A 16,402-nucleotide genomic window follows, 5' to 3' on the forward strand; every position below is an offset into this window, starting at 1 on the left:
GGGGGGAATCATCTTAAATTCAGAGTCATTATGAATTCAGGTAAACTTGTTACTTGTTCACATACAAGCACTACCACATTAAAAAAATGTGCACACCCTTGTAGCATAACTTCCAGGTATGTTATGAGAACATTTCACAAGACCAGCATACATAAATAATCAGAGCCCATGTCCTGTCATACATCCTTCTCCCCTCACCTCCATGCTTCATAGTTGCAGTCTTTCTTGAAGCCCACATAATTTAAACATAAACATATCCTCACTACTCCATCCTGTTCTCTCCCTTCTTCCAAGACTTCATTGACAACCACATTCAATCATTCATACTCCAAACTCAGATTTCAGTTTTGTAGATGGTGAAGTGGTCCTGGAAAAGCATGGACCTAGACCAGAGTTACCTTTGCTTTTCATTTCAATTTCCAGAGGACAGGAACAATTCACAAGCTGCCACGAGTTTAGCAAGGGATCACAAGCCTCTCGGAACACTAGGCTCCAAATGAATCACTTAAACAACTTGTGCCTAAGTTTAGTGCGTGGCTTGCACATATGCTTTTCAGACATTAACGATTCTTTTTTTGTTCCCACCTCCTGAAAATGTCTAGGTTGAAAGATCCTGTATTATATAGAAGTTCTTCTAGCACTGGCTTCTTTAGGACCTGGTTAAACTTTAAAAGATGGTAATCGGGCTAAAAATTTCTGGAGTTTTGCCTACACAAAAGCTCACGCTAGAACTAGTATCATCAATTAATTCCCCATCCAGTACAATTCATTTGTGAGGGCACACTTGTACATGCCTGGAAAACACACTCAATTATGACACAACAAGAACCAAAAAAGACTGAGAACTGTGCGTAAGTGAGAGAGAAAAGCATTTTATTCAGCCAGTTAGGTTTATTTTTGTGAACTCCCAGTGCCTAATAAAGGTAATTGAAAAAGTCTTTGCTCAAGTATTAACTCTTTCCTCTTTCATTAAGATGCAGAAAACCCACCATTAGACATATTTCTGACTCCCCTTCAAAAAAAGTTTTGGAAGACCAGACTTGATATTACTGTACTTTATACATTTTATATGCATACTAAAAGGGTAGAAGAAAAACAGAATCATCACACACAGAGATTTTATCTAATTTTAAAGTAAATCTGAAGCACACAATTTCAGCACAGAAAACAATTCTGTCAACAGCTGAATTTCTACTGAAATAAACAATTTCTCCAAATGAATGCTTATTCCAACACTGTTTTGAATTCTGTATGAAAAAAAAAAAACCCCACTGTTTCCAATTAATATTAATTGGGGGTTTTTGGCTAAAGTTAAAAACCAAACCCAAAACCCAACTTGAACATTTTAATTTGAAACAATGAAAAACTTATCACTTTGTTTAAAATACCTATGTAAAACCCACAAATTCCAGTTACAAAGATAATAATTGGAAGTGCAGGTAAGTGAAGAAGCACAAGTTTTATGACAGAGATACCAACAAAATGAATCCTAAATTGCAGACAGGATGTAAATTTCTTTCTTCCAGCTACTTAACAGCATTTCTTAAACCCTCTTTAATACAAGGCATTCAGACAAAAAGCTCCTTTTAAAGACCCAACCTCTGCACTCATTTATTTGAAGCTTGAGAAAGCTCCTAATTTATATCAGTGTCATCCAAGAAGTCAGCCAACAAAAACAGGAAAGACCAGACTTGACATTCCTAATACTTCTAAAGGTGCTTAACAAGCAGGGAATAAACCAAAATACATACCTCTTTTAGACAGCATTTAGCAGGAAAAAAAGGACATATCATTGTGTAGTCTTGGCAGGTGTTCTTTACCCTAGCCTTCTAGAAACAGTGGTCTGCAGCCAAAACAACAACTGTAAACCCACCCATCCTCTCATTACAGTGATGTGTAAATTTTGAAATTTACATGAAAATAATGCAAGTGTTGGGACAGCTCTTTTCTTAAACACACACAGGAAATTAGATGCAAAAATGCAACTCTAACACTTAAATACACAAAAGCCAGAAAACAAGATGTTTCCATTAAGATGCACCTCAGCTGTCTATTAACTTACCCATGCTGCACATATTATATTTAAACGTACTTTTCATGGTAACCAGGGCAAAGCTAGATAATCCGATATTACCTACATGGAATGCTAATGCTAATATTGCAATGAGAATTTTAATTTTGTTTGCTGACTATTTAATTTCACTGTTTAGTTTTTAAGCATTTCACAGTGAGGGTGCTGGAGTGGTGCAAGGTGTGGTTCCTTCTACAAAAGCCCTAGCACGTTCTATAGCAGAATTCCCACGGCATACGTCATGGAAAACAGCCATATCCTGGGGCTGGAAGGGGTAGGGACAGAGCCCTGCAGAGATTTTAGGCAGTGTTGTAGGCCAAAGAAATGCCCCATGAAGGCAGCCATAAAACACAGAGAATCCCCACTGCAATCTGAGTGGGGGCCCAGCATCAGCCACATTTGATGCCACTCCCTTGCTTTGAGTGCTCCTTGTTTAGCTCTCCGAGGGAGAGGCATAGCAGGGCAGCCCTGAGCCTGGAGCAGCACTAACTGAGGTAGCGTATTCAGCTATTTTGCTCCTATTCTCCTCCCCACAATACTAATGGCACGCAGGCTGCTGTTGCAGGTGGCCCCCAGCTCAGTTACACTCCTGCCCCGAGGAGCAGCACAGAATCTCAACTCATTAATTTGCAACAAACTTATATGGTGGATATGAACAGGCCATTCTACTCCTGAAGAAGACAAGCACATAGAAGGTACAATGTGCAGAAAGGGACCTGTTGATTTACAATGTTGTAACCAGGTCCCACACATTTAAATTTTGCTAATCCAGTTCAGGATTGCCAACCCCAAGTGTTCAAAGAGAATGAATCGCGCCTCCCAAGACAGTCTTGAGACCGTCTTAAAAATCATGAGATTAACTATTTTAAAGCCTTTTAGCATTCTGGGAACATTTTTCCCCTTTCACTGTGGATCATCTCAAGCTTCCCTCTGCAAGTAGGAATATAGAATTGTTTTAAGATGGAAGTGGCCTCATGTGATTATGTGAACATCGTTAAGAGGTGGGGCTCCAGTTAAAACACCAAATATTGTAAGAGCTGTGATGAAATTTTAAGAGTTGACAACATAGCTGTTAACTGCATGCCCATAATGAGCTAACAGACATGAAATGTGTTTATGACTGATTTAATAAAATATATATATTTTTTAAATCACTATAAATTATACAGTCAGACCTCTGCACCCAAACCCTTTGGAACACTTTTCTTCTAATTGTATGCCATCAGGTAAACAGAAATGGCATTGGGATGTACATGAACAAGGAAGTATAGTGCAACCGCAAGGTCAGTTCTGCAGTTCTTAAATTAATGGCAGCTGACAGACAATTTTTTCATTTAGGAAAACATCTGCAGAGTCCACACATGCATGCACATACACAAAAATCAGATTTTATGTACATAGGGCTCTCCCATATGCAATTCACTCATGGTTTAAAATTTGTTATTATATGAAGGAAGTCTGACTTTTTTGGTGTATGAACAGTTAGAGTAGCTACACCTATTGCAAATATTTAGCTATTCTTTAGAATGAGGAGTGTCACTGAGTGAATTATAAGCAACTTTCCTAGTGTTTAATATACTGGAGTACTCTTTTAGCACTGGCTTTACTGACAAGAAGCTGGCTTTTATTTATGCTTCCAGGAGAGCTACACAGATTCCTGAATGAAAGTATAGGAATCCTTGACTGAAACAGTATCAGTGCCACTCATTTTTAGACACGCTTGCAATATATCCAAGTATATTTCCCCATTTCAAACAAACATACAGCAGTACAATGGTCACAAAGTTCCTTGCATTTTTCATGGGGTTTTGTGGGGGGGTTTTTAATCACTGCAAATGTTCATAGCATTGTGAAGAAATGAGATCCCCTTCCCACAGTTCTTTCAGCAGGCAGAGAAAGAGAGTCCTAGGAATCTAAATCACAGATGACTAAGGGTTTAACACACAGTAAGCAAGCAAAGAACTGATATAATACAGAGGAAGTAAAAGACAGACCGATAGCCTGGGTGTGCATATATGTTGATGAGCTATCTAGAAGCTGTATTCTCACTAGATGCAGAAGAGTGAATTAAAGTGGCTGCTAAGCACAGGACCCTGTAGACTCGGTCAAAGTTTACCAGGCAGGACCTGTTGAACAGTGGAGCAGTGTGCACAAAAAAACAGTTCTGCAATTCTGAGAATAGCTAATAACTATTTTAATAAGATATAGACAAAGATGTATAGGTAGGATTCCTTAAAAAAAGAGAGGAGAGAGAGAGAGAGAGAGAGAGCGTGCATACCAGAGAATCAAGGCTCTTTTCTATTAGAGACCAGAAGGTTGGAAATCAACATTTTTCCTTAATAAAAAGACTGCCCAACAAGAAGTGAGCTGGGAAAGAAGGAAGCTTCTTGGGTTTCAGAGACATATTTCTTCCTTCTGCAGGGTCACAAGACATGGTAAGGTGGCAAACACACACGTTTCCAACTATAATTCTAAAATAGTAACTTGCTTATTTTTAACCTATACAGAAAAACATACTTGTTTTTGCACCTGATTTAAGTCATACCATTTTCTGTGGATGCCCTAACAATACACTCTTGGTGCTCTACTTTAACAGCTGTAAGTTTCAGGAATTGGAAGCTCTGTCCACCTTTGAGAACTTGTAAGTTTCCTAAATCAAATATCTGAAAACATTCAAACATTTTAAGTTTGACAAAACCCTTCACAACTTGACAAGTATTTTAATAATGACTGTACTCAGTATGACAAAAGCTTTTAGCAAAGTGCCAGTATCTGCTATTCATACACACAAATTCCAGCAGCTCTTATGGTAACTAACTAAAAAGATCTTAGTGTTGACACCCCTGTAAATACATGTAAATAAAGCTGTTGTAATACAATAGAGGAGAAGGTATAAGGAATTTTAAATGACAAAAATTCTGTAGGCTTTATTTATTTGTTGGTTTGGATATTTGTCAAAGCAGCTGTTGACCCATCTCAAAAGATAAGATATTTGAAATAACTGTCAACTGAGGTAGGGGAAAAGGTCAAATTGTAGAAGGGCACTGAAATAAAGTAACGAACTCACTATTTATCACATCACTTTCTAGAACACTGATAAGATCACAGATTATCTACAGGGAATAAACTCTTGCTTTACGCTGTACATGTTGTGGATCAAACTGGAAGGCGCATCATACAACTGTGTTTAGGAACGTCCTCCCCACAGCCTCTTACACTTCCTGAACAAAGGAAACAACACAAGTTTTGTATCACCATGTCTTAGAACAGTGGCTCTCAACCTTTTTTGGACTCAAGGCACCCATCAGAAAATGCCAGCTCTTAGCTTTTACTCATTTCTTAACAACAGAAAAATAATAGGGTAACTCTTCTGTTGCAAAGAAAGACCACAACAGGTCAGAATATTTTTAATGGTCATAAAAACTCCAGGAAGGCCAAGTTAGACTAGACATAAGAAAAAAAGTTCTTTATAGTGCGGGTTCCCAGGGTCTGGAACAAACTCCCCCCAGGGGTGGTGCAAGCACCTATTCTGGACTCCTTCAAAAAACAGGTGGATATATTTCTTGCTGGGGTAAGTCTATGAAACCCTATGGATTCCTATTTGAAAGATCTGGGTTCATCTGGTAAATCATGTTTGCACACCTAATGCTGCAGCACCCTGGTTGAGAATCATTGTCCTAGAACATTGCAGACAACATCTTGGAGGACACAGGTAGTCAAGAGGGTAGGTTTCATACAGCGCTAAATTCCTAGTATGGCTACTCAGACCTTACCCCGACCAACAAGACTACACCAATTCTTGGAACTATACTTGTAAGTTAGCTGAGCTACAAAGACAAAAAGTATGGGAAGGGGTGCTGCAAAAACTCAAGTTATATCAAAGAGATTTATACACATACATTTTTGTACTGCAACGTGCTGGATCTCTGGTGCATCTGAGCAGACTTGATTAAGATCTTAGATGCACCAGAGATCCAGCACGTTGCAACACAAAAATGTGTGTGTATAAATGCCCTTTGACATAACCTGAGTTTTTGCAGCATCCCTTCTTATACTTTTTGTCTTTAAAGCTCAGTGGAGTAATTGAGTCTGCTCCACTTGCGAGCTGATGCACACTGTGCTGCATCGTGTGCAGCTGCATAAATAGTGAAATGCACAACAGCACATAGAAAATGGCGGTGGTGCGCTTTTAAACTAAAACATCTTCAGTGTGTTTTAGTTCAAAAGCGTGCCACTGCCATTTTCTCAGCGCAGATGTGCATTTTGCTGTTTATACAAGTGTATGCACTGCAGCGCTGGGCACTTTTAAAAGCACCTGGCACTGTGGCACAAGCGTATGTACAAACGTCCAAGCAGAGACAACTAGGACTGCTTCAAATAAAGAGAATCTTTTTAAGCAGCTTGATCATTAAGTTAATAGCAAAAGGGAAGGACAAATAATAAAAAAAAGCACATATGAACAAGACTCCAAACCATATGAGAGAAAACAAAATTAACTGACTGTACACCAGTACTGAGAGCCTAGGTAATAAACAAGAGGAATTCAAATGACTCATTTTTAACATAATCAAATTAGTTGGTATTACTGAAATTGAGTGGGAACTGTCATGCACCTGGAATGTTAAAATATACAGTTCCAGTTTACAAAGGATCTAATGGATAAAAGAGAACAAAGTACTATACCACCAAAAATGGCATTACCTGTTTTGAGTCAGTGATTACTCAGAAACTAACAATCCTGACAGCCTTGGGAAGAAAGACTTCAATCTGTAATATAAATTGGAGGTTGCACAATGCCAGTACTACAAACATACTTGAAATTTCTAAAAAAAAAACCCCAAAAAACTTTTTCTTAAAATTTTCTTTTAACTCAAAAGGCATTGTGTTGTACTTGGCCAGATTTTAGGTTAAATGTCACCTTGACAAATAAGAACTGTTAATGAAACTAAAATTAATATATGCATAGAAGCAAGTGATCAGGACTAAATTATGTACTGCAAAATTAAGTAAAAAAACACAAATAGTAATGCAGGAATTTTTTATGCTGGCCTGCTTATTTGTATGCATGTTGGTTTAGTTTAATAGGCAGCTGGAAGGGGACACACATACACACACGCACACACTTTCATACAAAGAGTACTAGGGAAACAGACTTAAAACCCATGTGCTCCCTGGGGTGCCAAGCACAGAGTAAGGCTTTCCTAACTCCAGGCAAGAGAAACCTGTGTTCAGACTTTTGGTTTAAAGTTTGGCACCACTAGCTACAGGCTTCTATAAAGGAAGAACTGTGTTGCCATACCCAGCCTGACCAGCAAAGTATGCACAGTTGATGCACAGGGCAGTAAGCCCAGAACCTGGAGTCTCCAATTCTGGAATTTTCCTTCTTTAACCCCAAATTGGTAATGCATGAATCCCAAAATCTACCGGGTTGATAGGGAAATCATAAAGATGACAAAAGGATCATTAGCTTTGCACTTGTGGCACTATGTACAGTTGACAGCAATGAATATATATAGAAAGAATTGTGGAAAACTGGTTAGGAAAGCAAAAAGACTATGGCTAGCTGAGCTAAGGAAACTAACAGAAAAGAAGTGCTGTTCTATTTTTAAGTAGGAGGAACAGGAGGAGTCAGATAGTAGTAGATGCCTTTGATAAGATGAAAATTCAGAAGGCTGTGGAGCCTAATGAAATTCCTATAGAGGCACTGAGATTACCTCTGTGTAAACCTGGTATAAGTCTGTTCACCAAGATGATGTCACAAAAGAAAGATGCATGGGGAAGATTTATGGGGGCCTATTTTTAAGAACAATAGGAGACATACAAGACTTTGGCAATTAGAGGCATAAAACTCATGAACCACACTACAAACCTATGGGAAAGAAAGAAAGATTAAAAAGTCAAAACTGAAGACTGCCAGTTCACATTCATGCCAGGTAAATCAATGATTGATGTGATCTTTGCAGTGAGACTCCTAATGGAAAAGTAAGAGTACAAGGACACCAAGAAAAATCTTCACATGGTGTTTCTTGACATGGAAAAAGGCTCATGACCAAGAAAACTGATATGGTGGTGCATGAGGGAACAACTGGTAATGGGAATTTATGAGAGACTTATGGTAAGCATGTATAGAGGCTCAAAAACGTGAGTTGGAAGCATATGTGGGAAGACCTAGGATGTCCTCATCAGGCCTGAATTCCATCGAGGATCAGAATAAAGACCACTGCTATTTGTGCTACTCCTGGATTTACTCAGCTACAAGCAGGAGGATGCCCCTTGGTGCATAATGTTCCTGATGACGTAGTCTTGATTTCAGAAAGCAGAAAACAGGTAGAGCGCAACTTAGACAGATGGGGGTATAGATCAAAAAAGGCATCATCAGCTGGGGTGTCAGGGGTGGGGAGTGCACACGACACATGCAAAAGACCAGAGGTTTTTTTGGTCAAATCTTTTTATTAGACTGAGCAGTTGGGAGAAATGATAGACAATTTTTTCCTTCCAAACCTGAGGAAGAGCATGTTGTGCCTGAAAGCTTGTCTAACTTCTTTCCCAGCTACTCAGTTGGTCCAATAAAAGATATTACCAAAAAAATCCTTGCTTCTCACACACTGACGGTGAGACCACTGAGAGAGATATGTAGAGTCAAAGTGAAAAATCATTAAAGAAATCAGAGGCAGCATCAGGAAATACAATATCAATAGAGAGAAAGCTCAGCAAGGGCAAACTGTGAGAGTATATGTAGCCAGAAGGCCTGAAAAGTATTTGGGGAAAAATGCAGGCCACAAGAACTGGAGGCAGGAGAAAGAAAGAAAGAAAGACCCAAGAAGACATGATGCGAGTGCACGGAACAAAACTTTAAAGTGCACAGTGTCTCTGAAGGGATGGTGATGGACAATATATTGTGGAGAATGAGAACTTAAAAAGTAGATTGACCTTGTGGGAGACATGTTCAGATGATGAGGAACAGAAGGAATTTTAAAAAGGCACTATTCTATTGCTAGACAATAAGTGTTCAATTAATACTGGTGTTTAGTTGCTGGAAAAAAGCCAGACAACTTATTTATACCATAATGATAAAATGCTTTCCATCCTAACAGTAATTCAGGATAATAGAATATACTTAAGTTAGAGAGCACTAAGTATGATGTGGAAAATTGACAACTAAGAATGATAAAAAGTTCTGGTCAAGGAGCTCTCTGGACTGTTAATACTGATTTTCATTAAGTCTTAAGACAATGAGGAAATGCCAGAGAATTGGAAGGAAGCTAATGCGCCAATACTTTGAAAGAGCATTGGGATGATCTGAATAATTATAGGCTTGTGAGCAATCCAAGGAAGAATAATGGAACAGCTAATGTGGAACTTGATTCATAAATAATTAAAAGGGGGTCAGTCATATAGTTAATACAAGATTGACTGATGGAAAATGGAGATTGTCTGACCAATTTAACTTTTTGTGGGATTATAAAATGTTTTGGTCCAGGGAATAGTGTCTAATAGACTTCTGGAAGGTGTTTGACCTGGACTTAACAACAGTGATTAACAAATGAGACCATACAAAAACAACATGGCTCATATTCAGATATATTTAAAAAGCCTAACTAATAGGTCTCAAAATAGGCCTAACTAGAAGAGGAATCATCACTATACAAATGTATTCCTTTTTTAATCTTTTAGAGATTTGGTGGTTTAACAATTTATTTAACAAATATCAGTGACCTGGAAGAAAAACAAACAAAACCATGCTGATATGTTTTCAGATGATATTGAAATTCAGGGAATGGTAGATAATGAAGACAACAGGTCACCAATAGAGTGATCTGGATATTTTGTAAGGTGGCTGGCTGCAATCAGTATACATGTCCATATGTTTACATGTAATGCCATACCTAGGGACAAGGAATGCAGACCATATTTACAAGACTGAGGATTCTATCGAGGCAAGTAGTGACTCAGGAAAAGATCAGGGGATTATGGTGGGTAATCAGCTGAATGTGAGATCTCACAGTGCAATGCTGTGGCCAAAGGGGCTTGTATGGCCAGGTGAGAATAGGTGCAGAAGGCAGGTTATATTATCTCTGCCTCTTGGACCTGTGCAACCACTGTTCAAATACTGTGCCCAGTTTCCATATCCATAATTTGAAAGGGATGTTAAAGATTCATAAAAGGAGCTATGAAAGAATGATTAAAGGATCAGCAAACATGCCTTTTAATGCGGCATCTTATAATGAAAGACTCAAAGAACCTAATCTATTTGATTTGTCAAAAAATAAGGTTAAGAGGCAATTTGACAGTGAGGGTCAACCTTTTTGGTAAGTGTGACACAAATTAACACTGCACATGCACACATCCCAGGGACCACTCCAATCCTTTCCTCTTACCCCAGAGGTTCCCAAACTGTGGTACACGTACCACTGGAGATATGCAAGACATCTCTGGGGGGCATGCGGGAGAAAGTGTGCAATGGCAGATTTAATTGTCATTATAAAAATTACTGGGATTTAAGGGTTTAAAATATAAAACCTATGCTGGTAGGGGTAAGCAGGCAGCTGGCAAATCTGGAAGGAGGTACACAATAAGAAAAAGTTTGGGAACCTCTGTCTTATGCAATCTGCTGCTCTGCTTTCTGCTCCCTGCCCTATCTGCCACTGTGTCGCCTGTTCCAATCTGCTGGTTCTGCATACAGAGACTTCCCATGCCACTTGTGGTAACCATGCTGCAGGTTGGCTGGCCCTGGTCTAGAACATGGGGAAGAATAAATCTGATAGAGGGGTGCTTCCATCTAGCAAAGTCATGCATAACAAGATCCAGTGACTCAAAGTGGAAACCTGACAGATTCAAGCTAAAAATAAAGGCAGAAATTGGTAAGCATAAGGTCCACTGCTAGAGATTTTAAAACCAAAATGAAATATTTCTGTATAAAAATAGGACGTATTTGAACAACAACCCCTAGACTTGAAACAAGCTTTAATTCAGGGGAGTCTTATGGCCTATGCTATGCAAGATGTTAGCCTAGATCAGTGCGGCTCAAATTTTTGGCCCCAGGAGCTGGATGAATGATGCTGGTCCCATCCATGCCCCATGCTGCCCCAACTCTAGGTGCCCAATTATGCATGCAGAGTCATATCATCTGACCCACTGGGCTCTCCATAGGTCTGGAAGCAGAGGAGCAACAATTACTGTTGCCACCGCTCCCCAGCCAACAAATTTTTGGGACTGTGGGGAGCCCAGTAAGCTGGATGACACTGCTCCACAGGCTGAATCCTAGCCCAAGGGCCAGGGGTTGGACACATCTGGATGAGATGATCAAAGTGGTTGCTTTGGCTCTTAACCTCTGAACCTGTGAGTTCTGTGCTGCTGTCTAGCTATGAGTTAAGTTTTCTCTCCTTACAGAAATCCACTTCACCATCACTCTGACAACACTACACTAGCTCCCTGACACTGCACAACAAAATAAGATGTACTTTTACTGCCAGCAAATGCTTGACTGGGTGCAACTTTCAGCTGTTTCGAATCAAACCTTTACAATATTAGAAACCATGCTCTAGTAATCAAGGGTTGCTAGGTCAGACAAGCTATCACAGTTAAATCTCCACCAAAATGGAACTTATGGGTCCAAATGAATTAGGTTTGCAGGGCATGAAATTTACATCATATCAAGGCACATTATCAAATCACACCTCCCTGAATGTTAAGCTACTCTTGCGATGAGTAACACCCAAGATCTACAGCTGAAAGATTATAGTGGAAAACAATATTTCTTCAGCTTATTTTGTACATGTAACATGCACAAAGGGATATTAGGATTCAGTTTCTCTTCACTCCATCATTTTCCCTTTTTGTGTAGATTTTTTACCCAGTGAAGAGAAACCATCTTAAAAGATATAGTACGTATTTAGAAAAACCACAAAAAATTAGGGTGGTGGAAAAAAGGATAGTTTTAAGGATCAATTTTAGTACCCCAAACTACTTTGAATGCTGGTTCTCAAATAAAATGGATTTCATGTCTATGGTGTCTCATCATATACATAGCCTTTTAAATCCAGTATGTGGAAATGACCAGGATTAAGATAGCATATGTGAATTCAAGTCACTGGAGATATGTGGTATTTTTGGTTATACCTTTGAACTGAGAGCAAGTGTGTTGTGGAGCCGAAGAATCAATTTTTAAATATAATGACATTCAAGTGGTAAAGCATGCAAGCTAACGGTTAATCTGGATATTAGTTAAGTGGTCATTTCCCCATACTCATGATTTACTTCGATGAGAAACACTTGAGCAATTTTAATGCTAATTCAGTGAAGTTGCAATCTACAAGTCTCAAGACACATGCACAAGGGCAGGGAGGAAGAGCCTTTGAAGCAGTTGTCTTACATTTATCAAACAAGCTCACAGACTTCTTGGATTGTGGGCCAATGGGTAGCATAGTGACACAGTAACCCAATACCAACACTAGACTGCTGTGGTTCCAACCATGTAACTGCTTGGGAAACAGGGGCCATAAATTAATGAAACATATCAAGGAAGCTAAACTTCCTTATTGGTACTTTAATACGAAATGCCTTCAAATAAAGTTAAACTACTTTCTGTAAAGGAATAATTAGACTGTATTTCCAATACCACAGGTCACTGTGTTGCCACTCCCAAGGGCAAATGTTTGCACACAGTAGGTTTTACCTCCGCATCTCTCAGGTTTTTATGACTTTTCCAAAAAGATGACAACTATTCTCTACAATCCCAAGCTCATACAAACTCTGCCACACACAGAGGCACCACATTTAAACCCTTCACTTACCTCTTCCGCTTCAGGCAATAACTTAAGTAATTCACGCAGTGTCTCAGATCCATAGGGGTCACTTCTTCCATGATAAATATCTTCACTTATGGACCGAGCAGACCTTGAAAGAAAAAAAAAACTGGTCAAATTAAACTGTAATACTTGGAACACTTGTAGCTGTAGAAATGGGGAAAAAAAAGCAAAGCTTAAAAAATTGTCAGTAGCTGAATCAGTGTTCACAACAGCCACCAATCAGTGACGCCTCTGCAAAAAAGTAAACCAAATGCATGGCAGCTAAACTGCTTTAGCCTACCTTTAAAAAAAGGAAAAACTTTCATCTCTCCCCCATCCTTTCACTCTTCCTACAGAAAAGCAGCCAAGGAAAACAACTCAGTATCTTACAAGATTCAAAGGCATTCTATTACTGCCTATGAAACCTCAACTGGCAATGGCAACAATCAAACTGTGAACTAATTAGTACAGAAAACTGAAAATGGAAGATTTAAGTAACACTGTCATTCAGATAAATGTTACGAAAAAAACAAGCTATTAATCCCAACTGAGAAATTTTGTAGAGAGTCTTAAAACTAGGTTAAAGCAGCAGTGCATTACACCTTTGCATGTCTTTTATTTCCTATCCCATTTGTTTTTTATTATTATTACATTTGAAACTGTATGAAAAATAAAATCTTACTTTTTGAACTGTTTGAGAAATATTCCAATATTCATACTTCTTTTTGCATCCAACACAGAAACCTGAGAAAAAAAGCAATAGATATTATATCCAAGTAAAATAATCCAAGCAGAAAAGCCTAAAAAAAAAAAAGAGATACACCTCTTTAAAAAGCGCTAGTAAATATCATTTTGTAAAGAAGTCCATACACAAAGAGTGGCCACCAAGGCACAAGTCAAATGAATGGATAGGACCATTCCTCAGTAAGTAAAAAGAAAGTTATTCATTACTGAACTAATCTTTACTAGGAAACAATGCAGCCCACCCACAAGAGTTTCTGCTCATGGGACAGATTCAAAACAGCAGCAGGTCGGAAGAGAGTATATTAAGGCAAGTTTTATTTCACCTTATAACAAGAATGTTTTTCTAATTATTTAATAATACTGCATTTCTAAAATGCTTCTTACTAAAATCTAATTGGGACAGTCAGACTGCAAAAATCTTGGCTTCCATAGAATGATCCATGTATTTCAAAATACCATTTCAGGGTAACTTACCAAATGCCATGGTGATACATACATGCAACAAGAATTTAACTCAATACACAGCACTGACTTAATGCACATGAATTAACAGCCATGTTGATTACATGGAAATATTTAAAGTCTATCTTCAGTTAACTTGAAGCAATTTTTTTTTTTTAATTTAGCTATGTTATACTATTTTATACATCTAATTCTGGAGGGGAAAAAATAAGGGGGAATTTTTCCCCTCCACGCTCCAATTTTTAAATTTATTCTAACCAAGAATCAGCAAAAAAACTGCACCATGCTGTAATCGCATGCAGCTATACCAATATGAAAAGTTTCCAATTGTCTCAGTGACTGAATGATGTCACTGCATTCCCTTAAGATTAAAATTCTGCCATGGAAATTCATAGGATCATAGAAGTAGGGTCGGAAGGGACCTTGTAGATCTTCAAGTCCGACCCCCTGCCTGGGCAGGAGGAAAACTGGGCTCAAGTGACCCCAGCCAGGTAGGCATCGAGCCGCTTCCTAAAGACCCCCAGGGTCTTTCAGGTGAAAATAGCCATAAAAAGCAGTCAGAATGAGTCTGGAATTACTTTTTATGGCAGCCAGGTGACAGTATTAACATAAAACTATTTCCTTGTGTCATCTGGGTTCCATAACAAATAATTCCAAATACAAAGATGTGCAGGACACCAACTGGCCTTACACAACATTAATTCTTCATCAACTGCAAGGATAAGCCCTATGCCAGTGTAAACAAAGAAAAATACACCATTTTTATTGGTGGTGTCAGGCAAAAGAATGAAATACTGCTTGTTCTGAAACCACTTGGTGAAAATCAAATACAGGTATAGTTAGCAGAGAGGTATCATTAGGGTACTTCCAATACGCTCATGTATACCCATGACAACTTCCTTACTTGCCAAATGAATAAAGTTAAGTAAATTAGAATATTTTCTTGAACTTTGGAATTTCCTATTTTCTTGAGCCACAATTCCATAGAAGTTAGAAACAGCAGGATACACAAGAGTGTCAGTAAATTATCTGAAGTCAATCAGTCACTGCTAACCTGAATCCCTTCAAATTTAGCATATGCAAAGGGTAAGGTAAGATATATTCTCTCCCATCATCATAGGAGATGAGGCCATGTAGGTCATTAAAAAAAGCCCCTGAACTTAGTGCGGGTTAAACTATCATTACCCTACTACGCTATCTAATCTCTTTTCACATTTTTCACTGAAGGCGCCCCTCAATGACCTCTTCCACTGCAGTTCCACTCTTTAATTGCCCCACTCATTTCTAATCTAAATTTGCCATTGTTAGACACCTTTATTACAATACAGTTGCAGTCAACCCTTAATTTGTTCAGGTATTTGTTCATATCAGAGATGCTTCCCTCTACTAGTGTAAGATGTATACATTTTTTGTTTTTCCTTTTTTCCTCATACCTTACCTTTCATTTTTGTATGCTTTTTTAGCTGCTTACAAATACAAAATATGCCATATTCTCAAAAAATGGAAATCAGTAACACCCCACTTGACTTCTTTTACCATTTTTACCATGGCAGGGCGTGTCAACCGAGGGTATACGTACCCCTAGGGGTACTTGGAAAGGTCATAGGGGTACACGCAGGCAGGCGGGGATGGCCCTGGGGCGTGGCTGTGCCATCTCCCCGGACACGCTCCCACATGTCACCTCTTACCCAAAGGAGAGGGAGGGGCGCGCTGGGCAGCACTGGCCCCATGCAGCACACTGCAACGCCTCCCCACCCCCTACCCCAGCTCCATCTCCTAACTGGCTGCAAGACCGCTGCCCTCAGCCAATAGCCAACAGTGAGAAAGCACCACCAGCCACCCCTTGCCTGCAGAGCCACAAGGCGCAAAGAGTCTGAATGGTGGAGGGGTGGGGGAGAGAGCGTGTTTCTGTGCCTACTCCCAGGAGCAGGGTGGGGGGCATAAGGGCAGTAGTGCCCCACCATGGACAGACATGGGGTGGAGGGCTTTACATGTGGCAGCTGCCACCACCACCCACCAGCCCGTGCCACTGCCTCCCAGGAGCAGGGCCAGAGTGAGGGGGAGAGTGCAGCAGCACCCCTCTGCAGGCTGCACAGGTGGTGCCCGGCTAGCCAGACACGGTGGGGGGAGCTCACACACAGTGGCCACCGCTGCCACCCACCACCCCATGCCACTGCTATGTGCCGCTTTCCCATGACCAGTTGCACGTGCGGCTCTGTGGGCTGCTAATAGGTGGCATGCAATTGGCTGGGCATGAGACCCGTCGGCAGCTTACAGAGCCACATGTGCAACTGGCCATTGGAAAGTGGCACACAGCAGTGGCGGGGAGGGGGAGGGG

The 16,402-nt window shown here is 39.7% G+C and overlaps 1 protein-coding gene across 1 annotated transcript in view; it reads right to left on the minus strand.

Annotated features, from left to right (window-relative positions):
- FHDC1 (FH2 domain containing 1) overlaps positions 1 to 16,402 on the minus strand; it is a 51,088-nt gene that overhangs the window by 23,091 nt on the left and 11,595 nt on the right. Inside the window, exons 4-5 of the mRNA XM_006019147.3 lie at positions 13,541 to 13,602; positions 12,865 to 12,967 (exon numbers count right to left, since the gene is read on the minus strand). Of these exons, the coding sequence (XP_006019209.1) occupies positions 12,865 to 12,967; positions 13,541 to 13,602 (165 nt within the window). The remainder of the gene's footprint in view (positions 1 to 12,864; positions 12,968 to 13,540; positions 13,603 to 16,402) is intronic.

The sequence above is a fragment of the Alligator sinensis genome, unplaced genomic scaffold (genome assembly GCF_000455745.1).
Source record: "Alligator sinensis unplaced genomic scaffold, ASM45574v1 scaffold169_1, whole genome shotgun sequence".
Taxonomy (NCBI): Eukaryota; Metazoa; Chordata; order Crocodylia; family Alligatoridae; genus Alligator; species Alligator sinensis.